The sequence below is a fragment of the Urocampus carinirostris genome, chromosome 6 (assembly GCF_059441175.1).
Source record: "Urocampus carinirostris isolate Australia breed hairy pipefish chromosome 6, RoL_Ucar_1.0, whole genome shotgun sequence".
NCBI lineage: Eukaryota > Metazoa > Chordata > Actinopteri > Syngnathiformes > Syngnathidae > Urocampus > Urocampus carinirostris.
In genome coordinates this window covers 46,268,537-46,295,949 of record NC_142354.1, presented here as the reverse complement: position 1 = coordinate 46,295,949, position 27,413 = coordinate 46,268,537, and the positions used below count along the sequence as shown (strand labels likewise).

Sequence of the window (27,413 nt, the reverse complement as noted above, 5' to 3'; positions counted from 1 at the left end):
TCACGGTTGCCACGGCGCCCAATTGGCCACGCCCATGGACACTAGCTGAGACGCGTTGACAGATTGCTCCCTGACTACTTAAACGCTGTCTGGTGAGTCGCCCTTTGTCGGAGCGTCTGCGAAACTCCTGCCAAACTCTGCGGTGATACGTCAAGCCCTGTGAATCCCCGTTTTGCCTGTGTTCTTGCTCTTGTCTTGTTCTCCCCCCGATCCGTTTGATTTCGACCACTTCCTGGTTCCGATCAATCTACTTCCGCGACCCACGATCCCCGAATCGAGGGTGCGCTCATTCCTCTTCTCCCCAATAAACTGTGAGTAACGTTACGCGAGTGGGTTCTGTTTCTTGTTTCCTGTCCCTTAAATTGATTTTTCCTTTTTGGGTTGTTTCATGAGAATTTAAGGACTGAAACACTTCAACATCTTGAAATATGCCTGTCTGTGATTTATCATTTCATATTTTACTTTTTGAGCACAAAATGAGTCTATTTGGGGATACGCCTCATTATCCGTTTTCACGTTTGTGACCCTAACTTTTCGTTTCAGTGCATTCGATAATAGCACCGACATATGGAAAGTGTGCTACCTTAAAACATGCTACCTTCCCCCCTTCACTCCCGACATGGTTATCAATATGGAGTAGGCCTCCCTTGTGAACATCCAGAAATAGAAAGGAAGCGGCCAGGCTACAGTTCATTTTCATGTTCTGTGAAAAATGGGATCCAAGTACACGAAGCGAGATATGATGGGAAGCCCTCGTTAGGGGACGGCTTTCCTAATCAGGCACCATCGGGCAAACGTCACCTTTGGAATTGAGTGAAAATTCAAGAGCAGAGGATAAAAAACAAAGCAATTACCGATTGACTTTTGGATTTGGGATGGTATTTTTATCTTAGAATGTTACGTCTCATTTTGTACAGAAATGCAAATGTCATTATTAACTGCGGCCACAAACTTGAGGAAGGGATTGTGTTGGGTGCTTCAAATGTGAAGCCTGTGGAAACATGGCAGGCGCAAGAGGCAGTGAAATAAATGAAAGGGGGAAGGCGCCTGGGTTGGATGGTTGTGTCGCTGAATGCTTGAAAAAAGGCGGCACGGCTATGATTGACTGGTTAGTACGCTTGTTGAATGTATACTTTTTAAGTGGTGTGGTTCCTGTTGATTGGTGTAGTGCATGTGTGTTGCCATTGTATAAGGGTAAAGGTGATAAGTATGAATGTAGCAATTCCACAGGTATCAGTTTGTTGTCTGTGCCGGGTAAGCTGTATGGAAGAGTCTTGATTAAGAGAGTGAGAAGAAGAACGAATCAGGTGATGGAGGAGCAGAGAGGATTCAGGAAAGGAAGAGGATGTGTGGATCAGGTGGTTGCGCTACGACAGGTGTGTGAGAAATATTTTGCGATGGATTGTGGCCATGTATGGCGTGGGTGGAAAGTTGTTGGAAACATTGAACTAGAGTTTTTATGTAAACAGCAAAGCATGTGTAAGAGTAGGTAGTGAGACAAGTGAGTGAATCCCTGTGTTGACTGGTGTGAGACAGGGGTGTGTGATGTCACCCTGTTTAACATGTACATGGATGGTGTGGTGAGAGAGGTGAATGCAAGAGTATTTGGCAGAGGTGTAGAGATGATGGAAAACAGTGGAGCGGTGTGGCAGGCAAGTCAGTTGTTGTTTGCAACTGACAGCGCTTGTGGCTGATTCTGAGGAAACATTGAGAAGGTTGGTAACGGATTTTGGAAGAATATGTGATAGGCGTAAGTTATGTGTGAATGTTGGCAAGAGTAAGGTAATGAAGTGTTCACGTAATGGAAAGGGCATGGCGTTAGAAATAAGGTTGAATGGACAGGTCCTGGAAGAAGTTGAAAGCTTTAGGTACTTGGGTTGTGATGTGGTTGCAGTTGGTGGAATGGAGTGCGAGGTATTGCACAGAGTGAATCGAGGAAGCAAGGTTTTGGTTGCTCTGAGGAGAGTGATGAACAACAAGAGTATGAGTATGAATGTTAAGAGGGGACCGTATGCGGAAAAGAGGTCTAAATCTAGTGGAAGCTAGAGCTTTTGTTGGTGATAGGAATGATTGTGAAAGGACAGTGGGATGTTTAGACACGTTCTAAGGGATGGGCAGGGCACCCGTATGACGCGACAGGGGTAAACCAGTAAAAGCTGTCTCCTGTTGAACAGAAGTGTGTAGTGTCACCCTGACCCGAGTGACACGGCCGCTTTCTGGTGTCCCGTTTCATCCGGAGGGACGAAAGCATGACCGACTCGGGCGCCGAGGTGCTTCACTTGTTTGGGTGTTTGGGCATTTGGGTTGGCCCTGCTCCAAAAGGTTTTGTGTGTTTTTTGCTACTTTTTCCCTTTTCTCTATTATTTTGTTGTTTTTGTATGTTTGTCTTGCTATCGGTCACCCCTCCTTCGTGGTAAATTTTCAAAAATTCGCGTAAGAAATATTTAATAATGCAAAAAGACACAAAGAATATTTGTTATAAATTCAAATGAAACTTTCAAAGCTTTCTAAAACCTGAGAATTTCGACACACCTTGCTCGACTAATCTTTCCCTTCAATCAAAAAAAGACAGTTTTCTGTTCTGATAAGGATGGCAAAGTGAAATGGATGGATCTTATTCCAGCTCGTAAAGTGAAAACAGGGTACAGCCCCTGGGGTCGTGTCTACCGAGGGGGTCTCTTGCCCATGCCGTTGATGCGGGGGATTTCACGACCATCGTACGTCTGTTTCTTCAACGGAGCTATCATTGGTCAATCATTTTTTGATGATGGCCTACTTTCACGTTTTGTTCTGTTAGAACACGATGTCGTTGTTGGATCCCTGCATTCTCTCAACTTCGTGCGCTGGTCACGTTCCATCGGTTAGTATTCCGGAATATATCATATCAGAAGGGAAGAGATCGGGGCTGGTACTCGAAGATTGTGGAGCCCGGCCGACACGCCATCATACAGGGAGAAGAGATCCAATAAGAGAAAGCTAATGTTAACTGCAGATGACAGATAGAACATAGCCAATGGGATGTCTTTTCGTTATTTGTGAAATGTATAAATGATCCGGGGCAACTGGGAGGGGAACACTTAGGTCTTCTGTTAGGAACATTCAACATCTGCCCCCTTGTGGTCCGCCTGGTCATTTATCTCTCAAAAAACGAGCGCGCATAATTGTTGGATGAATGTGGGTCGTGTTTGGTTAATGGAGTCAGATAACTCATTGGAACATTTTGGAAAACGCTACATTTTGAGAGATAATTCCAAACAGAAGGCTGCATGATATTTTCAGTCTTTATGACACTTCCGTTGCTGTTCCGTCCACGCGTGGAAAGGTTTTAGTCCAATTTTCAGGTTTGGTTCTATTAGAGCCGGTTAATGTCGGACCGCGATGTCGTTGTTGGATTCAGCATTCTCTACTTTTCGTGTGTGGTTCACTTACAACTCATTCAGATTTAGATTTATCTTGTCTTTCCCACTCTCCCGTTTTTTCAGTCAGAAGATGTTGTGATATAACCTGTTTTGTCTCACTTTCATGTTCTGTTCAGTTACAGCAAGTGAACGAGCCTACATCGTATTTCCGGTAGCGACGGCACTCTTGTTGTTCTGTCCGTTCCTGGAAATGCGTATCGCTGTCGTCAAACTTTCATGTTTTGTTTTGATAGAGCCGGTTGATGTATACGGTGAACCGGTGGCGTAGTGTCTTCGTCTTCCGGGATCAACTGCGCAGGCGGGTGAATTTATGACAACCTTGTTTCCGTTTTTTTTTTTTTAAATGGAGATATCGACGGTGGGGTTCCAGCGAGCGCAGAGTCGCACCCGGTAGGGAGCTCCACGGATCGTGCCGGTATGACCGAAGGGTTTACATTTCCGAGGAGCGCGAGTGCATCATCGGCAGTTATTTACAGCGTAAGCGGCGCTCATGAATTTTTAAAGCGCCTCTGGAAAAGTCCGGCCAAAGCAAAAGAGGAGGCGCGTTCGGTCACCGCTAAAGTGCTAGCCTTTGCATTATTGATGGAGACGCGCGGTCGTACGGAAACGGTCCGGGCCCTTGTCTACACGCCCGCTCCTTTGTCACTAGAGCGCCGTCACCCGCTTCTGGACGCGGTGGCGCGGACGTTCCGTGTCTCGCCGCGTGTTCGACTCCCGGGACCGGTATTTGGACCAAGAGAACTTTTAGGACAAAGTTGAGTCATGAAAGTATTCAGAGTATCCTTGGCCAATTGTTCAGGAGAGCTTTTTCCCACAAAAGGGAATGGAAAAATGGCCCGACCCTCTCTTAAAGGAAAAAGGTGTGGACAATAGCTTTCCCCGTTCCACAACATTGACTTAGGAAGTCAAGTCAAGTCATGTTCATACTGAAGGATTTTATACATTGGACTATGAAAGATTTTATACGATTGAATACAATGAGTGCAATGAAGATTTTCACTGAGTGGGCTTCAGGTCACGCTGTTCCAAATGCGGAATGTTTTGGCTAGGGAATTTTGATCACAGGACTCTGACGGAGGACGGCAGACGATGTTTTGAGAACAAGGCCCTGATGATGTAGAAACACTCGGTTTGTTTTGTGTTTTTCCAGACATCGAGGCGAGGTGGTGGAGCCACGTGGGGGCTTTCCTGCCACACCCATGGGAGGAGCCGGCACACCAAATTGCGGAAAAACGTGGGCGGAGAGTAGGAAGCAGAAGATCGAGAGAGGAGGCTTGACAGAGACTCGAGCGACACTAATTCGGCTAATTCGGCCATATTCGATGGAGTTCACTTAGTTAAATTGTTAAAGAAATTAAATCTGCCCCCGTGTGGAAATGCCGGTCTCTTGTTCATTTTCCATCAAGAAACGAGCGCGCATTATTAGGTGAATGTAGGTTGTGTTTGGTTAATGGAGTCAGATCACTCATTCCAACAATTTGGCAAACGATACATTTTAAGATTTAAGTCCTAACAATACGTATAGCCCTTAATTACTCAGAGCATGCAGTTTGGTCTTTCAACTTCAACCTTTGTTTGAACGGAGGACATTTTGAGGATGTCCAGCGGCAAGGTACATCACCATCCATTTACTTCTACCTTTAGCATCGCAATCGATCAGGCCGACGGTGACCCGACTAAAAAGGTTGTAAACCTGCACTCATAAAGCTCAAAAAGATTGGACCGCTCAATGGACAATGGTGAAAAACAAATGGACAGGCCTGTGCGCTAATGATCTCATTTGAGCCAACTTTATAACTTCCTGCAGTTGCTGACCCAAAGTGTGGTCAACAACTTTGTGATCTTGAATGAATTGAAAAGGGAACGAATGGAGACTGTGTTTGTGATGGCGAGTGCAGATCGATATAGTTATCATTTGATTACTGATGTAGTCCTAGTGTATTTACCGACCATTTGAAAAGGGCTTTGTTCTTTTTGGCCTCTTCCTAATATCACAAGACATACTAGGTGCCTCACGCATAGAGTTAGAAATGAACTTGTTTACGATCATTATGGGTTTCATTCTTATGGCCTGCTCGCGGTCTCATATATTTACTCATTTACAAGTATCACGATAGACTTTATTCGTTTGGGCCTTCTCCTGGTATCGAGTCTTGGGATGAAGCTAGTTTTTGGGGCCTCCTAGTGGTGTCGCCATACACTTTTTAAAGAAGTCGTCATTTTTTTGGGCCTGTTTAGAGTGTCGTAAATATATGCAGGGTGCGTGACGTATAATGTGATCCTATATTTACTGCCTTTTGAAAGAAGGCTTTGTTCTTTTTGACCTCCTCCTGGTGTCACAAGACAAACAGAATTTATGACGCATGAAGTTATGATAGATTTACTGCTTGACTTTTATCGACGTGGGCTGAGAGAAACCTAATTTCAATTCTCTGTTCATGTTGCAGAATTGGCTAACTTTGACTTCATTCTTTTGGGCTTTCTCCTGGTGTTAATAAGAGACGCGGGGTCTTTTAACGGGCCTCATTCTTTTTGGCCTGCTCGTGGTGTCAGGCCAATTCTGCAACATGAACACAGAATCGAAATTACGTTTCTCTCAGCCCACGTCGATAAAAGTCAACCGGTAAATCTATAAAAACTTCATGCGCCATGAATTCTGTTTTTCTTGTGACACAAGGAGGAGGTCAAAAAGAACAAAGCCTTCTTTAAAAAGTGACAGGGTTTAACGACAGCGAGGGTTCAGCTCTTCTCGTGTCCTCGATGATGCGCGAGAATAGAGCTTGGGAAATTTCCTGCCACGGGGTGGCTCCTATGCCACATATGACATGTTACCGTCGTGTCAATGAATTGCGGGGAGAGAAATAATTCCGAAAAAGAAGGCGCGTGCGTCTTTGTTGTTTTGGATGAAACAAGGCCCAAGGAAAGGGGCCTAGCGGAGAACATTCGTCAGACGGTTCACAAACAAAGGAGATACCGCGTCGCTCACAGTCAATCGTGAACGATGCCATCAATTTCGAGTCATAGAGTTATCGACCAAAATTCCACCGCTCGTATTAGATGACGTCGTGGACGTGGGATCGTTTTCACGGAGGCTGTGATTGATCGCCACTGACATTGGAACGGAAGACGACGTGACCTTTTTATGGATATTTGGTAAATGGTATGCATTCATGTATAGTGCTTTTCAAGTCAATGAAGAGCTCCCAACGCGCTTTACAATGTGCTTCACACTTACCCATTCACACACACACACTCACACACCATAGTCAGCCATGTAAGGTGCCGACCTGCTCATTGGGGGCATCAGAGATTCAGTGACTTGCCAAAGGACACTTCGACATATAACACGAAGGAGCCGGGAATCGAACCTGCGACCCGTTGATCCCAAGACGAGCGCTCTACCAAAATCGGATTTGGGATGGTTTTGCCGAATCGTGAACGCGCTAGACGAGGAAGTTTTCCGATTGCCAACTTCTTAGGTAAAAGCTAGCCAAAACCTTCCTTGAAAAGGACTCTGTCCTATATTTCTATCCCGACAGGGATTTTGTGCCGCATGCTAACGGGACTCTTAACCAATGCGCTCATTAACCTCCTTTCCTTGAAGCCGCGAGCGCCGATGATCTGCTTCGTGGGATTGTTTGGCGGTTACTTTATAAAATCAGGATTGTATTTCGAGCTTTTGCTTTGGGCCATTCTGAGAAACTGGATTTGTCTCGCATATTTCGGGATTTTGTTTACTCGTTTACCGTTGGGTTTCGTTTTCTTTTTCGGGCAATTATGCGTTCCGAGTATTTGACATTTTTTTTCCCTCACGATAAGGCGCACCATTGAAAGAGAATATTTTCTGATCCACTCTCCTTCGATAAGGCGCATGAAATGAAAGCTGCATCAAAAATCAATGATTATATTTAAATGTGTTGATGGATATCCGCTTTTACCACTAAAATAACGAGTGAAATGGTTACTATGCCGTCCTCACGCTCAATTTTCTCCCTTTTTTGGCGTCACGGGCTGTTTTTCTCGTTTTCTTTTTAAAACAATTAACGCGTTAACAAAAAGAGGGCACTCCAAGAACACACCTAATATGTTCTTCAGGGGCAGAACAGTGACCTGTCCCTAGCACAAATGATTGTAAACCAAATACTATTTAAATGTGTTTGATAAAAAGAATACACCATTTTAAAAGAATACAAACTGTTAATAAAAGCTTTGAAATCATTTCCCTGACAATTGACAAAAGACCAAAAAATAAAAATTTCGGTAATTCTAAAAAAGCTTTCAACGTTGGTTAAACAAGCATATTTGAAGACGAGCAAGGACGCATCGGAATCCTTCCAATTGAACGGAGGAAATAAAAGTTCAAGGAAACCGTCGATGCAAAACGGAAGCTTGAATGACTTGTGCACAAAACCTGCAGTCTGAAGACTGACCCTGAAGACAATGAACCCGAATAAGTTTTTGCTCATTGGCTTCGGTCAGGAAGAAGAGTGTAAAAGTTCCACATTTTTTTCAGGTTGTCACTGCTTTTATTTAGTCAGTTTGTATAATTTAGCTATTTAGGACTTCTTCATATAATCAGTCGCAATCGTTAGGCGTCGCCATTGTTTCATTTGGGTTTGTCTTGTCATATAAGTTCCTGTTAGTATTGGTTTAAACAAAAATGCTCTTTTCCTGTGAAAATTCCTCTCTTTTTGTACCGTTTTTACTTAGGCACTGTCCTCTTAGTATAAAACTGACAGACAGCAATTTTGACAGCACACTTGTGACAAAATGATTTCCGGTAGATATCATGTTGATGGTTGATACTGGCTGAATAATAATAAATACGAAATACTACTTTCCACGGTTATCGTGTTTTTGGGACCCAGACCGAAAAAATACAGGACAAATCATACGCTATAGTATCGCCGATTCACACGCAAGATTCTGAACTGAATGAAGAGAAAGGCATTGTGAGAAAGAGTTTAGCCGGTAGCATAATTAGCTTTTTCATGATGCCAATAGCAGATCGGCATCGTAAATGGCGTGGACCAATAGCGACCAAGATTCTTAGGGACCTAACGCGTTAAAGGCATCAACACTGCAAAGTTTGAAATTTTCTCGATTGAATTCGTCATCGATGTGGTATAGTGGGGCAGACGCCATAAAGAGGAGTCGTAAAGAACATCTTACTCCTCACTAGAATCCACATCCTAGGGGATTCTATTGTATTCCAAAAAACGTCTAGGTATATTGTTTTTACTGTTGTTTAAAGTATTTATTGAGTTTTCGTAATGTTTCCGGGTTTTCACAATATCTTTTTTGATGAGGTGGAACTTGTTTTTTTTTTTTTTTTTTGAGTCCTTTTTTTGGGTATCTGTTTTGAATAGTTATGATTCTGTAGATTGGTTATTACTTCTGTTTTCGTGGATATCGTGGTTTTACTTCTCACTTTAGTGTCACTCCAAACACCAAATCAATACATCACATAAATTACGGCATTTTTTTGGGTTGATGTCATATAGTGGGGGAAATTGGTGTATCGAGAGGTACCTCCATAGTGCCACTCTTTAAGACTGGAATGACTGGAGTTCATTTCAATGACAGGGTGTCAAAAAATCTCGGCAAGCCATAAAGAATGTGAAATGAGAGGAGAAATTTGACTCAAAAGAAATGTGCGAAAACATTTGGGACATTTGACAGAAACGGCCTCCTCGTAGCGAACCCGACTCCATCGAGTCTTCCTTTTCCGTCGTCTGGTTTCTAAAAGAAAGCGGGCGTGTGTTGTCGCCAGCAAATAATGCTAAATTAGCAATTAAATGAGAAGTCTATTAGTTCATTTTTTCTTTCCCGGTTCAAAAACATCCTCCTCATCATCCAACATGTCAGGCAGCAAATGACACTAAATTCCATTAGAATTAGAATGACAATCAGAGCGTCTTGTTTTTTGCGCGATATTCAAAGGCGGCATCACAAATACGAGCAAAGACGAGCTGCGTTGTCAATTTGCTCAAATCCGTCATCGTTTAATGAACAAATTGAACCGAACCCCAAATCCCGCAATACCCGTCTTTTCATTCAGAATCTTGTGTGAGTCAGCAATTCTATAATGTATTTTTATCCATCCATCCATCCATTGTCTTCCGCTTATCCGAGGTCGGGTCGCGGGGGCAGCAGCGTTCTTTCGGTCATGACCCAAAGTTCATGACCATAGGTGAGGGTAGGAACAAAAATCGACCGGTAGATGGAGAGCTTTGCCTTTCGGCTCAGCTCCCTCTTCACCACGACGGACCGGTACAGGGTCCGAATGACGGCAGATGCTGCACCGACCCGTCTGTCGATCTCCCGTTCCATCCTACCCTCACTCGTGAACAAGACCCCAAGATACTTGAACTCCTCCACTTGGGGCAAGACCTCCTCCCCGACCCGGAGGGAGCATACCACCCTTTTCCGACTGAGAACCATGGCCTCGGACTTGGAGGTGCTGATCCCCATCCCGGCCGCTTCACACTCGGCTGCGAATCGCTCCAGCGAGAGCTGAAGATCACGGCCTGAGGAAGCCAACAGCACCACGTCATCTGCAAAAAGCAGTGACGCAATGCTGAGGCCCCCAAACCGGACTCCATCCCTGCCAAGGCTGCGCCTAGAAATTCTGTCCATAAAAGTTATGAACAGAATCGGTGACAAAGGGCAGCCCTGGCGGAGCCCAACCCTCACCGGGAACGAATCCGACTTAGTGCCGGCAATGCGGACCAGACTCTGGCACCGGGCATACAGGGACTGCACCGCCTGGATAAGACTGTGCGGTACCCCATATTCCCGAAGCACCCCCCACAGGGCCTCCCGAGGAACACGGTCGAATGCCTTCTCCAAGTCTACAAAACACATGTAGACCGGACAGGCAAACTCCCATGCACCCTCAAAGACCCTGAAGAGTGTATAGAGCTGGTCCAGTGTTCCAGGGCCAGGACGAAAACCACACTGTTCCTCCTGAATCCGAGATTCGACTTCCTGGCGGACCCTCCTCTCCAGTACCCCTGAATAGACCTTACCAGGGAGGCTGAGAAGTGTGATTCCCCTGTAGTTGGATCACACTCTCCGGTCCCCCTTCTTAAAGACGGGAACCACCACCCCAGTCTGCCAGTCCAGAGGCACTGTCCCCGATGTCCACGCGATGTTGCAGAGGCGCGTCAACCATGACACACCCACAACATCCAGAGCCTTAATGAAGTCCGGGCGGATCTCATCGACCCCCGGGGTCCTGCCACCGAGGAGTTTTTTGACAACCTCGGTGACTTCAACCCCAGTAATACGAGAGCCCAACCCAGAGTCCTCAGGCTCTGCTTCCCCAGAGGAAGACGTGCCGGTGGAATTGAGGAGGTCTTCGAAGTACTCCGCCCACCGATTCACAACGTCCCGGGTCGAGGTCAGTAGCGCCCCATCGGCACTATACACAGTGTCGATGGCACACCGCTTCCCCCCCCTAAGACGTCGGATGGTGGACCAGAATTTCCTCGAAGCCGTTCGGAAGTCGGCTTCCATGGCCTCGCCAAACTCCTCCCATGCCCGAGTTTTTGCCTCGGCAACCGCCAAAGCCGCATTCCGCTTGGCCAGCCGATACCTGCCAGCTGCTTCCAGAGTCCCACAGGCCAGGAAGACCCGATAAGCCTCCTTCTTCAGCTTGACGGCATCCCTCACCGCCGGTGACCACCAACGGGTCTGAGGGTTGCCGCCGCGGCAGGCACCGACTACCTTACGGCCACAGCTCCGATCAGCCGCCTCGACAATGGAGGCGCGGAACATGGTCCACTCGGACTCAATGTCCCCCGCCTCCCTCGGGACATGGGCGAAGTTCTGCCGGAGGTGTGAATTGAAACTTCTTCTGACAGGAGATTCTGCCAGCCGTTCCCAACAGACCCTCACAACACGCTTGGGTCTGCCGGGTCGGGCCGGCATCTTCCCCCACCATCGAAGCCAACCCACCACCAGGTGGTGATCAGTTGACAGCTCCGCCCCTCTCTTCACCCGAGTGTCCAGAACATGCGGCCGCAGGTCCGACGAAACGATGAAAAAGTCGATCATCGAACTACGGCCTAGGGTGTCCTGGTGCCAAGTGCACATATGGACACCCTTATGTCTGAACATGGTGTTCATTATGGACAGACCGTGACGAGCACAGAAGTCCAATAACGAAACACCACTCGGGTTCAGGTCAGGGGGGCCGTTCTTCCCAATCACGCCCCTCCAGGTCTCACTGTCATTGCCCACGTGAGCGTTGAAGTCTCCCAGCAGTACGAGGGAGTCCCCAGGGGGCGCGCTCTCAAGCACACCCTCTAAGGACCCCAAGAAGGGTGGGTACTCCGAACTGCTATTTGGTGCATAAGCACAAACAACAGTCAGGACCCGTCCCCCCACCCGAAGGCGGAGGGAGGCTACCCTCTCGTCTACCGGGGTGAACCCCAACGTACAGGCGCCGAGCCGTGGAGCAATTAATATGCCCACACCGGCTCTGCGCCTCTCACCACGGGCAACTACAGAGTGGAAGAGAGTCCAACCCCTCTCGAGAGGACTGGTACCAGAGCCCAAGCCGTGCGTAGAGGTGAGTCCGACTATATCTAGTCGGAATTTCTCAACTTCACGCACCAACTCGGGCTCCTTCCCTGCCAGAGAGGTAACGTTCCATGTCCCAAAAGCCAGTTTCTGTAGCCGGGGATCGTCGCGCCAAGGACCCCTCCCTTGGCTGCTACCCAGCTCTCTGCGCACCCGACCCCTTTGGCCCCTCCTACAGGTGGTGAGCCCATGGGAAGAGGGTCCCACGTCGTCCCTTCGGGCTGTGCCCGGCCGGCCCCCGTGGGTAAGGGTCCGGCCACCAGGCGCTCGCCAGCGGACCCCACCTCCAGGCCTGGCTCCAGAAGGGGGCCCCGGTAACCCGCGTCCGGGCGAGGGAAATCGAGGACCAAAATTTTGTCTCATCATTAGGGGTCTTCTGATCTGCGTTTTGTCTGGCCACTCACCTAGGACCTGTTTGCCATGGGTGACCCTACCAGGGGCTTAAAGCCCCCGACAACATAGCTCCTAGGATCATTGGGACACACAAACTCCTCCACCACGATAAGGTAGCAGATCATACGAGTGAATTTTTTTAAAGGCAGTTTTATTGATAACTCATGTATTTTTGATTATTATTTAAAACCAATGTTGTTATTTGAATGAATAGCAGGCTTTTGCCTTGCATGGCTGACGCTGCTATCGGTGAGTTCAAGTCAAGTCAAGTCAAATTTATTTATATAGCCCTTAATCACAAAAATGTCTCAAAGGACTGCACAGGATTACAGTTACAAAATTACACAATTACCTGATCTTAAACTAGCAAACCAGCATGCGGGCAAGGAAAAACTCAAAAACCTCAGTGTGAGGAGAAAAGAGAAACCTTGAGAAAGGACCTCACATGTGGTAATCCCCCTTCCAGCATTGAACAGGGTGAATTACAATTAGCATGAGCGTGAGTTAGTCTGTAAAAGGGAAAAGTGTCAAGCACATTGTAAAGCGCTTTGGGAGCTCTTCATTGACTTGAAAAGCGCTCTAGAAATGCAGACCAATGACGTTTTTTGTGACCCAAAGTACGACGCAATGTCCCTTTAAATCACAAAAATCATATGTCCAGGGTTGGGTAGGGTGAATTTAACTGGATTACTTTCAATTACTTTTGAATGAATCCAATACCAAATATGCTAATAAAAAGACCAAAGAAACTAAATAGGAATACAATGATGACTCACAACACGTGGTAAGCTTTCACTCCTGGCTTTGATCTCCGGTAAACGAACATCAAATGCGACAGAAACAAAATGAAAATAAATCCAAACAGCTTTTTGCGCTTCCATGTATTCCGTTACTCCCCAAGCCTGCACAAAATGTAGTCATTTTATTCCTATTTAGTTTCTTTTGTCTTTTTTTAGCATATTTGGTATTGGAGTCATCCAAAAGTCATTGAAAGTAATCACGTTAAAGTAACCTTACCCAACCCTGCATATGTCATATGATTAGAGGTTTCATATTGTAAATGCAGAAATAGTTTGTCGAAACTTGAATCGTGAAAATTGCAAACGGAAATAGTTTTTCATAAAAACAAAATAATACTTATTAATGGTAGACGAGGGCCAACTTGTAACAAGGAAAAGTAATGCAAAAGGAGGCTTTGATCATTCCCTAACCTCAATGTTTGACTTCGAAAGGCCCAACAATGGTTTAGCTTGCTAAAAGTAATAATAATAAATAGATAAATAAACGGAGGGAGGGAGGGAGGAAGGGAGGTAATCAGTGCATGGTCCTTTGACACATAAGTGATGGTATAATCAAAGAAAATTCAATATGATTTCAAAATGAAGATTTTTTTTATTTTGTATTAAGCTTTTTGGCACTCTTGAGCTTCCATTGATTAAAAATGAATTCTAAGTACTTTGTGTTTTTTTGTTTTTTTAAAGCATCCTCATTCCACACATCACTTTTGACATCTAATTTTCTTCTTTTTTTTTTTTTTTTTTTTTTTTGAATACTCACATTCAATGAAGTTAGTGACGTTATTTCCTCCTCGTCCCCAAATGAGCTTCTTGGTTGCTGTTGTGGTGTATCTCCATTCTTGGTATAGATCCAACGGTGGCATTTTGGCCAAAACCGTCAAAAGAAGATTTTGTCGAAGAATTCAAAGTTTGACTTGAGCGTGTAAAATGTCAACACTGAAGGGCGGAAGTCATCACGCATGCGCGTTGGGCATCCGATCGTGCAGATCACCGATTCTTCTTATTTCTCTCTCTTTAAAAAAAACATTTCTAAAAGACGAACTGTTGTCTGTTTGATATTGAGGCCAAATAGAAAATGTAATAAAAACTGAACAATTTACATGAAGATTGTTGAGAAAGTTTAGTGTTTCTGAATTGGGTGTAAAACAAATAAGGGGGCCAAAAACCGTGCGTGCGCATTTCGGCATCAAATGACAATACGCGAAAAACTCTTTTCTTCGACTCTTAGATGATGAAATTTCGCGTTTTGTGTTTTGCAGCCAAGTAGGACATTGAATAGAAACGGGCTGCTTCACGTGAAACTCCCTAAGATAGTTCAGCGTGTATAGTTTGTTGACGACGGTCCAAAGTGCAGAAGAAAATATCGCGCATGCGCATTATGGTATTAGAGCCTGCACATGTCTATATGAAAATCCTCATTCTTTTTTGATTATTTTTATTTCTTATACTCTGAAAAAAAATCCACTGTCACCTTTTGGATTTTGCGGCAAAATAGAATGGGATAGAAAAAAAGGAATATAAATTCCGCAATTGAAATCATTTCAAGTGGGCTCCTCAATATTGGAATATAACTGGGAAAGAATATACTGTATATAAAGGTTGGTTCAAAATGTTGTCTTTCGATTTTCTTTCAATCATTTTCTCTGCAATACCCACGTTTATCCAAAAGGCGGCTCAATCAATCATGATTTGAGTTCAGTTTTTATAATAAGAAACCTTAGATCAATTAACACAGAAATCCTGGCAAATTCTGAACTTTCAGCGCTAAAAATTATGATATTGTGAAATAAAAAGGCGATTTACAAGTGAACTGTTAACCAATCTCGACTGAAACAACACAGAAACCATGAAAAACATGCTCAAATATCAAAAGATAATTTTTATTCAAATGAGTCAAGATGCAGCTCCTTTTCCTGATTTGACTCAATTATTTTGGACTCTTTTTGTCCTCCGTATTACGTCCTCAGAGACGACACCATGCATATTGACCAATCGCGTACGCCTTCAGTAGAAAACAAGCCGGAGAGAAAAAAAATGGCCTCGATGAGAGCCAGTTACAGATTGAAACGAATGACGGGGACCGGCTCTTTGCCAAAGAGCCATCTCGTTGAGCCTTGACGTTCGCTGACGAGGCCTTCGTCGTAGGCTGTTACTTTCGCAACTAAAATATAAATTGAAGGAAGCCGGCTCCTCATTGGCGGGGAGCCAGCTCCCGTCTCTCACTTCAAAGAGCCGGCTCATATAGCCGTTACGTTCGTGAATCACGCATCACTAATCCTTTACGATCTGCAGATAATTAAGACAGGTTGGCGCGTGCAGAGAACCGATCTGGCAGCTTCACTTTTATTTTCGCTTTGCCGTTTTGGAATTTTCTCCATTTCGGGTGCCTTTGTCAAATATTTTGCTCAATGGTCCAACTCTAAATTAAATAGATGAATAGATACTTTATTCATCCCCGTAGGGAAATTCACACTTCCAGTAGTATCCCTTTGTTCGACGTCCCTTCAGCAGATGGAAATCTTTGTGAACCGCCTCCTGTTCACGTAGATAGCGGGTCCGCCTCCTCTTCCCGCAGGCTTTTGTGTCTCTGTCTGCCCTGACAGCGCTCGGTAGCTCCGCGTTAGCGTCCGGGATGCTAGGCGTGAGCCACGTTTCCGTAAAACACAGCAACGGCGCCTCTGATCCAGGGCGCCAATTTAAGACCAAGAAGGCTAACGAAGCATTTTGAAAAGATAAGAAAAGGCATTTTAATAGACGGCAAAACACAAATGAATCATGTCAACATGCAAAAGAACAATCCATGATTTCGACACTATATTTTAAGGATGCTCCCGTTTGCGCACACAAAAGTGTTGTTTGCATTTGAAAATAACATTTTTTATACATTCATCAAACTAAAAATAATAATGAACATGGAATAAGCACGATGCCACATTGTCTCAACAGATTCATGATTTCCAGGAATACGTCACCGCAATATATAATAAGTTAATTAGTAACCCGCTAATAATAATGAATGAATTTCAATCGTTGCATTTGTTTACTCAAAGAAAATTCGTGGCCCCTCCAAAACATGTGCGGAAATCAAAAATATCAGCCAATACTCCTGCATCATAGGAACTGGTTTCCCAGTCGCAAGCCAATGTCCCGCCCCCCTAATCTTCTATTTACGGGGGCGGCATCGGACGAAGCTTGTCAAAAGTCCAGCCGGCGGTGTGGAAAAGTGGCCGCGATCCTTTCCTGCAAAAAGTTTGGAAACGCTGCACAAAACATGCAAGACATATGAATAAATAGAGCACAGTCAAAACACATTTGGAGTGGACCGGATCGGAATTGGAATTGTGTAGCCACTGGAGTATTTTCTACATATTCTTGATGACGTATTTGTGCACGGGATGCATACATTTCTTTTGAGATTTTCCTTGCCCTCATGTAGGTTTTAGATCAGGGGACGGTGTCATAATAGTCTGTAGTTTGCAATAATCGGTGGTCTGTGCAGCCCTTTGAGACTCTTTGTGATTAAGGGCCAAACAAATAAACAGGACTTGACTTGAGGTTTTTGAGTTGTTCCTTGCCCTTATGTAGGTTTTAGATCTGGGGATGCTGTCCTAATGGTCTGTGGTTTGCAATAGTCTGTGCAGTCCTTTGAGACTACCTGTGATTAAGGGCCAAACAAATAAAGATGACTTGACTTAACTTTTGTGTAAAAACTCTACTTGAAGGAGAGAGCAATTGAGTCGAGCAAGGCTATAAAACCAAAACAAAATCTGTCCATTTTCTTATGGTAAATACACTTCTCACCTTCACTATACATTAGGCTCCCGGGATACGGCGTTTTGACTTTACAGTGTGAAATACAATATGATTTCCGCCCCTCTTTACAGCATTTTCTCTACTATACAACATGAGCAACACATTTTTTCATATGAAAAACAAATAACGTCTCTAAGATTGGCGTCTGCTATTGGTCCACGTCCTCTCAAAATGCTGGCTGGCCTGTGGCGGACGTCACAGCATCATAGAAATGCTGATATGTTATTGTCCGAACTACCGCCCACAATGCCTTTCCCTTCATTGAGTTCATTTTATTCGCTATGGCTTACATTGATGACAAAGAAAGGAACAAACTATCATAACCATGAAAAGCTCGCACGAATCGCCACTCCCACTAAGATTATTGAGACAATTGGGACCCAACGCGATAAAAGCGAGGAATTCTTTCAAAGGCATGAAGATTCACCCAAGCGGAAGTTTTAACATCAGTTTTGATTTGGATCCATAGTCCCCTCGCCCTCCTGCATCCACCTGCTACTCCATAATTATTCCTCCATATATATATTTGTGATTTGATTTTATAATTAGCTCGTATGTTACACATAAGTAGTACTCGTTTGAATTTTTTGATCTGGAATCGGTAATGCATTAGTTGTAAACTCACTTTGCGACATCCGCCTCAAAACCCGTTCATGCTGCATCCCGGGCTCTACTATATATGAATTTATATTCAAAGATTCACCAAGTCTACAAGAAAACGGTAGAAAACGGAGGTGCAAATTCCCCTGAAAACCCCAGTCGTCGAGGTGGGCGGAGCTTCTGGAACATGGCCGAGCGAGCGTCCAATCGGGGCGTAAGAAAAAGGAGTACGGCCTCGGAGACGACTGTCCCGAGGACGTGGTTTTGTCCCTCGGCGAGTGAGACCGGGACCCCGGAGCCTTGGAGGTGAAGCCCCGCCCCTTACGCTGCGAAGTAGGGCCCCGCCCCTTTCTCCGGCCCGCCGCCGGCGTATTGGCCGACGAAAGAGCCGTCCTCGTCGAACGGGGCGTCCTCTCGGGCGTAGTCCGCCAGGCTGTCCCCGCTGTCCCCCTCTGCCTCGCCCCCCGCCGTCACGCCGGCCGCGCCTCTCGCCGTCACCTCCTCGCTTTTGAGGGGCTTTTCGTCGTTGTCGCTAGAACCAAACCAATGAAGATAGGGTCTCGTTAGTCATCGGTGGCTGTATTTCGCTTTTCTGCATTCTGATTGGCTCATCGGTCGCCCCCTTTTTCATAATGTCCGTCAAAAACGTAACCGTATAAGTTGTACAAGTACGTCAAATGTCTTGACCAACCCACAGGTGGTGTTTTGTTTTTTTTGAAAGTTTTTCAACTGAAATTTTGGATTTTGGTGTCACGGTTGCCATGGCGCCCAATCGGTCCCCGCCGTGGGGCGCCAGGTTCTGTCACGGTTGCCACGGCGCCCGAATGGCCCTGCCCATGGACACCCGCTGACACGCGTTGACAGATTGCTCCCTGATTATTTAAACGCTGTCTTGTGAGTCGCCTTTTGTCGGAGTGTCTGCCAAACTTCTGCTAAACTCTGTTGAGATTCCCCGTTCTTGTTTTGTCAAGCCCTGTGAATCTGTTTTTTGCCTGTGTTCTGCTCCTGTTTTGTTCTCGCCCCAATCTGTTTGATTTGGACCACTTCCTGGTTCCGATCAATCTACTCCCCGCGACCGACGATCCCCGGATCGAGTGTGCGCTCGTTCCTCCGTTCCCCAATAAACTGTGAGTAAGGTTACGTGAGTGGGTTCTTCTTCCTGTTTCCTGTCCTGGTTTGTGACATTTGGATTCGTTTTCGGTCGCGTTCCCGACTCTTGTCCCAATCAAATAGCTGGCCATGTTTTTTTCACTAGCTATTTTGATCATGTATGCTCAGTAGCCTAGATGGTAGTGTGCCCGCTTTGAGACTGGGAGGTCGCTGGTTCGCGCCTCGACCGAGACATACCTAATTGGTATAATGGCGGCGCCCTCTGGCTGCGGCTGCATCGACTCGCTACAACGGGTCAGATGTATCGACATTTCGTTCTGTGTACATTGTTACAAAGAATGACAATACAAAGGAAATTATTATTATTATTATTATTATTTCATTCGTGAGATATCAAACTGGAAATCAAATGCTGAGCCAGCCATTTTGTCTTGTGGCTCGTTTTTCGATTTTGTTGTCGGTTCTTTCTTTGGGATGTTTTTCTGTCATTTTTGAGAACCCTTTACAGTCCTTTTTTTTCCATTTTTTTCAGTCGTTCTTAAAATCATTCTTGACGATTCTTGCAGTCGCCACCTGAGGGCAGTGTGAGTCGGATGTTGTATTGAGGTTTAGGATACAGAAATCCTTCGCTGAATCAAAGTTTACTTTTAGCTTTTTTTATCGCACTGCCCCTTTTCCATGGCTGGGAACGTTGGACTTTTTCACATTAGGAATGGGCAAACTACGACCTGCGGGCCACATACGGCCCGTCACGCTATTTAATCTGGCCCACCCAACAAATACTTATGTATATATATTTATATATATACAAAATAAATGTCCCTTTGTGTTTCTCTTCCCAATAAGAAAAATGGATTTCATTGAACACCAATGAGTACTACGCTCAAAAAGCTAGCTTTATTTTTTTTGCTTTAGCTTTTCTTTCTTGCAATGCATATTTCATTGATCAAAATGTTGATCATATTTCATGCTGAACAAGCTATGTTGCATTTAGAGTTTTTCAATGCATATTACATCTAGAGTAGTGTCCTTTGCTAACCGGACCCTCAAACAGGAGCCAAGTCGGGAGGAAACAAGATGGCCGGTGTATTCTTTGCGGAAACGAGCCTTTGGGGAGCCGAAGGGGTCTCGCTCCAGGACACCGTGCTGTGGGTGGTCTTAAAACCGAGGCCCCCTTCTCAGGGATGAGCCGAAGCAGGTCTGAATCTTGCGGGCTTTTTGATTCTTACCTGTACTCACAGAAGGTGTCCTCATTCATGCCTTGCGACTCCACATCGGGATGAAGGTCTTCTTTTTCTTTCACTGCGAGCCAAAAAAAGGAGCAGACCGCGTTAAACCGGGCCGCTACAAAGCAACACACACAAAAAATGGCTAGAGTAGGAAACGGTGGAAAAAAAGTCAAAAAAAGCCGAATCACAAAACAGTTGAAAACTAGCTGTGAAAAACGACTGACACTGAAGGACAAATCAGCTCGCAATAGAAATTGTCGCAAGGGGCAGCTAACAACATCGATAGCAACTAGCCCCGAGTCGGAGCCTGCAGCCAAGTAGCTACCCCGGGTGGCCAGAGAAGATAACGGTGGAAAGAAGTCCACGATGCCTGAATCACAGGTCATTCGTAGTGGAAGGCGAGTCATACTGCCGCAGGACCCGCTCGCAACAGCAATTGCGGTGAGCGGTGATTCATGGCCTGCGGCTGAGCAGCTAATATAAATGGCTAGAGTAAGAAACGGTGGAAAAAAAGTGAAAAGGTTGTATATGGGACACTGCAACATTAGCTGTGAAAAACGACCGACAAATCGGCTCACATTAAAAATTGTCGCCGGGGGCCAGCCAAAGCCTGCAGACAATTGGTCAAGATGAGTGGCTAGAGAAGGAAACAGGAATGACCAGTGCAAGTTGTGGAATCATTTTTGAATGTGTTTTGTGGTGTTTTATTTGAAAGGCATTTGAGGTATTATGACACCACCGGGATCGCCATATATCACACACTGCTCCTTTAAATTGGTTTCAATAACAAGAAAGCCGTTTAGCTTGTTTGACATGAAAAAGAGCCGTCCGAGAGGACACGAATGGATATTTAACGAGAGAACAAAGAAGCTCGGCGGCCATTAGCCGCCTGTGAATAAGCGAAGCAATTACGCCAAAGGGGAAGAAAAAAAACCAAACAACGTCAAACGAGATGAAAGCCGGGACGGTCGTGAAGTGGCCTCTCGTCCCACTCATAGGACGGAATAAAAAGAGGCTTCAGAATGGAACAGAAAAAATGTGGAAGCCAATAGAGTTGCTCCAAAGCCACACCGTAAGAGCAGTCCCGGTCGAAAAAGGTGGTCGTCATGGCAACGTGCGACGGCGATAAAGTCGTTCTTAAGTTTTCTCCGCATCGATTCCTCATCAGATGTTTTGACAACCAAGCAAGGTTCCGTTACTTTTTCCTCCCCCTTCAAAATCACACACATGAAAACGGTGTGCTTTCACTGAGATGACACAAATATGCAAAGCTGTGTTTACATCAATAAAGGGGAGGAATAAGAAACTAAATGCTATTTGAACTTTTGTCAAATTCAGATGGAAAAAAAGGGATGCTTGAACTAAAACCGTACAAAAATGTATAGCATTCCATACATAAATGAGGAAAGCCTGCAAACTGCTGCACAAGGGGAGGAATAAGAAACTAAATGTGATTGAACTTTTGTCAAAATCAGATGGAAAAAAGTACATGCTTGAACTAAAACCTGACAGAAATGTATAGCGTTCCGTACATAAATGAGGAAAGCCTACAAACTGTGACACCAGGGGAGGAATAAGAAAATATATGTAATTTGAACCTAATCAAAAACCCCAGATGAAAGTAGTTTCTGTTCGGACTAAAATCCTCCAGACATTTAGAGATTTCCGTTTTTTCAAAAAGGAAAGCATGCAAACAATGACAGAAAGGGTGGGGCAGGTAAATAAATGCATTCTAGATAAAGGAAAAAATAACAAACATCAGCCAAAAGTGTGCAGGTTTTTTGAAATTGAATGAGGCTCGCAAGCAAACAACGGCAAAGGGTTCTGTTGCTTATTCCTCCCCCTTCAAAATCACAACGATTAAAGGACAATGCATGCTGTCATTAATATTACCCAAACATGTCTAAACTTCTGTACTTTGATGAGGATTGAATGCAAACAATGATCACAAGGGGGAGGAATAAGCTCTGCCTAAGCGCAATTAAAGCGCTTTGCATCCTTAGTAAGGGCCTGTTTTGTGTTTTAATGAGGATAGCATGCAAACGGACAGGACAGTTCAGTTACTTATTCTTCTCCCTTCTGTTATTTAGGAAAAACTGTGCTTAAACTAAAAATAGGCATAACTCTCTGTAGTTAAAGGATGGAATGCGACGGCAGAGGGTTCGACGACTTCCCCCCTTTTGGTAAATGGAGAAATAACATTTAAAGCTTCCTGTATTTTACTGTGGACAGCATGCTGACAATGCCACAAGGGGGAGGAATAAGTAATCACAAGTGTGTTTTTTTTTTTTGCTACCTGAATATTTTCCCCCTTTGTTCCTGTTGATGAAGCAGGCCACCAGGACGATGAGCGTGAGGAGGGCGACGGCCGACAGCAAACCGATGAACCAGCCCCGTTCGCTCCTTTCTCCTTGGGTGTCCCAAACACCTGAACGCAACACGAAAAATACACAAAAATGAATATCTTCTTTGTCACTTTTGAGCTTCCTGGGACCCCACGGCCAGTCAGTGAAATGGCTCGCGCCGCACATAAAAGGGAGATCGCCTCCGGTTGGTCTCAACATCTTCAGCCTGTAGTAACCGATTCCAACGATGATTGACGTACGGGTTGACAATGAAATTCCCCAAAACATTTTATGACATTTTCCGAAGGATGCGTTCAAATCGGAGCCGAAAATAAACGTGCGCAAAACTATTTGTGATTCATTTTTGCACAGTTATTCCGCACAAGTGTGCACAAATATTGATTTGACTCCTGGAAAGAGAAGTCAAACATCTGCAACTCTTAAACAAAGTCTAAAATATTGGCCCGAGTAATATAAATGTTCGAAAACTGGCCGTCGGTCTCTAAATGGCCTCTTTTGGAAACGCCTAAAGTTTATCTCATCTCATTAACTGCACCGCTTATCCTCAGTAGGGTCGCGGGGGTGCTGGAGCCCATCCCAGTAATCATCGGGCAGTGGGCAGGGGACACCCTGAACTGCTTGCCAGCCAATCGCAGACGCCTAAAGCTACCCTTAAAAATGTGTAAAGTACAATGTGCACTTTTTCAGATCGTGATCCATTTTGACAAGGTACCAGGTAAGGCGAGGAGCTATCGTCTCACCGGTTTTCCGGCTAAGATGCTCACGCTGCACTCTTCCGCAAGCATGTGAGCGGAAGGCCAGAATATAAAGCTTCTAATACAAACAATGGTTTTCAGGGTATGCGTTTGCCGTACCCGGACACAACGCCTTTTAATGTCTCCGCCTTGACAGACTCGTCCTCGAGTTCGTGTTCATGTTCCGTCTCATAATGACGCTTAAAACTTGACGTGCGAGGTACAACGCTCTCGAGGCATCATGCGCAAAACAGCACGGTCAATTTTTTGCACAAAGCCTCAGTCATCTGTCCACACTGGCTGAAAAGAACGAGTTTTTTTGCTGGAAGAGCTGTCACATCTTACGCACTGTCCCTTTTAAGAAATCCTTTGGACGACAGAGGAGTTAGCGAGTCAGATCATTTAGTTTTCCAATGTTTTTTTTTTTCTTCAAAGACGTAAAAGTGTTGCCGTGCGACGACCTCCGAGAAATCAGAGCGCGACTTACTGGCTTCCAGGGCGGTGGCGCTCTCCTGGCTGGCGAGGGGCCCGCATCCCACCGCCGTGCAGGAACGTATATGGAACTTGTACTTGGTCCCCGGGGCCAAATCCCGAAAGGTCCACTGGGTGGTGCCCGCCTTGCCGATGTCCACCGTCTGCACCGGCCCCGCCTCCTCCGTCTCGTTCACTGCCAAATCACAGACCGGGTTGCTCAGGATGCCCGAATAGGGCCAGCTTTGGATCGAGCTCCTCCCACTCCAGTTCTTTTAGATGTTGATGTTTGAGCTAAATCTGCTCTGGTCCAATTGGAACAAATTTGGATATATAAAATTGGGTTCTATGTAGCCCATCGAACATACGACACATCTAGAAACACCTACACATCTAGGTTCTGGACATTTGAATTGACCAAATTTGGTGTTGTAGATAAGATTCCTAATGGCGAAATGGTCATACAAGTATAAGGTCTTGAAAGAGTTCAATAATCAGTGCTAAACAAACAACGGGGCTCTTTTTTGGTCCACTGCCGTGTCGCATTTTTCTTCTTATTTTTTTTGAGCATGATTTGGCGTCATGAACAGGAAAGTTAGGGCTACCTAACTTTGCTACTTGGGTGTGGAGACCAAGGATTTCTTGTACGGGTGAGAGACGTACTCATCTGATATTGCAGAAGATATCCGGTGAGGACGCCGTTGGGCTGCGCCGGCGGCGCCCAAGCCAGAGAAACCCGATCCCTCTGTGCGTCCGTGACCCTGAAAACCGGATTCTTCTCCGGCACTGCCAGACAAAAGAAGCCCCGTTCGGGTTTTTATGTTCACGAGGGTTTTCACGAGGGTTCTCAGGATCTCACCTCCTTCAGGTGTCTTGAAGTGGACCGGCCGACTGCCGGGACCGTTTCCGCGGCCGTTGAAGCTCATGACCATCAGGCTGTACTCGGAAAAAGCCGGTAGAAGTCCCAGCAAAGTCCAGTGACGGTCGTTCGGCAAGGTCAGCGTCTGTTTGTCGCCGGGGATTTTCTTGGAGTCCGACAAAGTGCGCAGGCGCCACCAATTGATCTGAAAAAGATGGCAGCCATTCTTTGGCGTTGGCCTCCATAGTTCCGCGTTGTAGGACGGTGCCATTTCTACCGGAATACCCACCAGCACCGTGCCACGCCCCCAACCCTATTTCCGCAACAGACACGATGCGAAAAAACAGACTCAGCGGCAGCCTTTCCAGCAGCTCCGTGTTACTTCGCTCTTTATGTGATTCATTGTTTTAAGCGTCTGCTTCTATCTTCTGTGTTTTTCGTCCCGTTTGGATGACTTTCTATACTATTGTCATGGGTTTTAACGCACAAAAACGCGTTTATTCGAGGAATCGACTCCTTGCCCTGAAGAATTCTCGTGCCGGCGTGATGAGGGGGCCCTATCGTGGATGCAGAGCCGGAGCTAAGGCTAAGGGGCTAGCGGCGTTATAAGTCTTCGGTACTGTCCGTAATCACGATACCAAATAAGACCGGCGAACTGGCTGCGCTGGTGAAAAACATCAAAGCGTACGGGAAGTGCCGTTTGCTGTGTTTTAAGGAAACGTGGCTCACGTCTAGCATCCCGGATGCTAACGTGGAGCTACCCGGCTTCAGCGCTGCTAGGGGAGACAGAGACACAAAAGCCTGCGGGAAGCGGAGGAGGACTCGCTATCTAGGTGAACAGGAGGTGGTGTAACCCTGGGCACAAAGATTTCCATCTGCTGCAGGGACGTCCAACTTTTGGCCTAGCGTGTGACGTCGTCCACTCCGCTGTGGCTAAACGACAACACAGCCATCCTGTTAATCTGTTAATAAACAACAAAAGGATACTGCTGGAAATGTTTCCCTACGGGGATGAATAAAGTATCTATATATCTTATTGGAGTACCAACGCAAGCTTTAGACGTGATGTTAATCAGAAGGAACTTTAAAAGACACATTGCTCATCCCACAAGATACATTTGACTTTTCACAGTTCCAATGCCCCCATAGGTACAGAACGACACCTGGTCTATATACCCTCCCTGATGGAAGAAAGCATTTCTCTCTGTGTGTGTCAGACAAGGTAATTGTGCGCAACCACCAACGAAAATCATAACTACCAATTTGGTGGTTCGGGCCAAGCGCTTTAAAAACGCCATAGTAAATCTATTTTCACTTTCCAGGATACACCCACCATCCTTCTAAAATACTCCCAAAAAATCATCACATTTCAATTTCCATCTTGTTGAAATTCAGTTGTGTTTTTTATGAATCAATGCGTCTGTGTTTTTGATTCAATCGGTCATTTATTGTCATGCTTATTTGTTTGGCCCTTAGTCACAAAGAGTCTCAAAGGGCTGCACAGACCAGATGATTGCAAACCACAGGCTATTATGACAGCATTCCCTGATCTAAGACCTACATGAGGCCAAGGAAAAGCTGAAAAAGCTCAACATGAGGAAAATGAAGAAACTTTGAGAAAGAGCCGCACATGAGGTCATCCTGGATGACCGGGCTGCAATGGATGTCGCAAAAAAATGAATACAGATATTGTCAACATAAAATCTAGGCTATTCACATGCTATAGAGTAGAAGCGTATTTTAAGCTTAGATTTGAACAGTTTCACTGAGGTTGCAGATGGAATCACAAGGGGAAGAGCATTCCACAGTATTGGGGCCCGAATGGAGATCACTCTCCACCCTGTGGATACTCTTCTAATGAACAAATATACTTTGACATGATAAAAAAAGTATGATTGTGTTTGAGCGTTCAATAAGTCTTCCCCGTTAAAAACCCAGTAGTAACAGACGAAGGCCCCGCTCCTTTCAATAATTGTAAGTTATATAAATATATTGAAAAGGTGTTACTTTTACTGTTACCGAAAACAAATATGATTTGATAAATTATCGAGTTTTCGATCGTTTTACTGATTAAAAAACATTACGGAGCCTGATATCAAATTATTGTAAATCAAGTTTTTATTTGCTTTGGTTTTTTCATAATATGCACTAGTCTTTCTGCATTCAATGGGTTTAATGATTGAGTTTGTAAGTAAAGTCGTCCATGGGTTTTGCTGATCATCCAAAAAAATCATCAGACATAAGGCCCACGACAACCAGGCTATTCTTTTTTAGTTGCTCTTCTTACAGGAGATAAATGAAAACTGAACGTGAGCGCAGGTAGTTTAAAATAAAATATGCGCTCACTTACAATAACAATCCTTTCGCCTCGATCGTTCAAGGTCGATCGTTCAACGAGGATACTTTGGCGACTGCGGCTCGGCGTCGATGGTTTTTCCGATTTGGGGTCTTACCCGGTAACCGCCCAGACGTCCGCGCAACTTGTCCTTGCTCACAGGAGTCCAGCTGACCCTCACCGTCGAACTGTTCATGACTTCCACCGCCACGTCCTCGGGGGCCGCAGAAGGAACTGCAAAAGAGAAGATCTTGATCCGTGCCTTCAAAACTGTCGTGTCGAAATGCGCTAAAGGAACGGATTTGCGGAGCCCGGAGAGCTAAGGCTCGACTATCGGGACGGAACGCTATTCGCCTTTGAGAAACGACACCGCGAGTCGGGTGACGAGACACAAAACTACAGGAAGGGACGGGGTCTCTACTATCAAAGACGCAAAGAGCGCGGGGATCTGCTCGCTAGAGTAGCCGGTGACCTGTCTTGCTCTCCTGGGGACAAGTCCAAAAGAAAGCTAAAGACAAAAGACAAACACAAAACCATCTCAACAACCCAAGTCCGAGCACGTTCTTTATTTCGTTTTATATTAAAAGCATAAATCACAAAAGCGCCGGCTACCCACAAACGGACGGCTTATTATCGAGAAACCATTCGAGTTGACTGAGCTGAAGGGAAAAACACGACTCTCGGAGGAGAGCGATTGA

General features: G+C 45.4%; 2 protein-coding genes across 2 annotated transcripts in view; both read right to left on the bottom strand.

Annotated features, from left to right (window-relative positions):
* Nucleotides 1-14,035, bottom strand: part of LOC148364906 (contactin-4-like) — a 70,628-nt gene extending 56,593 nt beyond the window's left edge. The window contains exon 1 of the mRNA XM_088339106.1: nucleotides 13,959-14,035. The gene's annotated coding sequence lies outside the window, so the exon portion shown is untranslated. The remainder of the gene's footprint in view (nucleotides 1-13,958) is intronic.
* Nucleotides 14,036-15,945: 1,910 nt separating this feature from the next.
* The window catches only part of chl1b (cell adhesion molecule L1-like b), a 61,593-nt gene continuing 50,125 nt past the window's right edge, over nucleotides 15,946-27,413 (bottom strand). The window contains exons 20-26 of the mRNA XM_088339104.1: nucleotides 26,834-26,949; nucleotides 24,381-24,585; nucleotides 24,185-24,307; nucleotides 23,538-23,717; nucleotides 22,247-22,378; nucleotides 19,951-20,023; nucleotides 15,946-18,143 (exon numbers count right to left, since the gene is read on the bottom strand). Coding sequence (XP_088195230.1) covers nucleotides 17,933-18,143; nucleotides 19,951-20,023; nucleotides 22,247-22,378; nucleotides 23,538-23,717; nucleotides 24,185-24,307; nucleotides 24,381-24,585; nucleotides 26,834-26,949 — 1,040 coding nt within the window. The 3' untranslated portion in view covers nucleotides 15,946-17,932. The remainder of the gene's footprint in view (nucleotides 18,144-19,950; nucleotides 20,024-22,246; nucleotides 22,379-23,537; nucleotides 23,718-24,184; nucleotides 24,308-24,380; nucleotides 24,586-26,833; nucleotides 26,950-27,413) is intronic.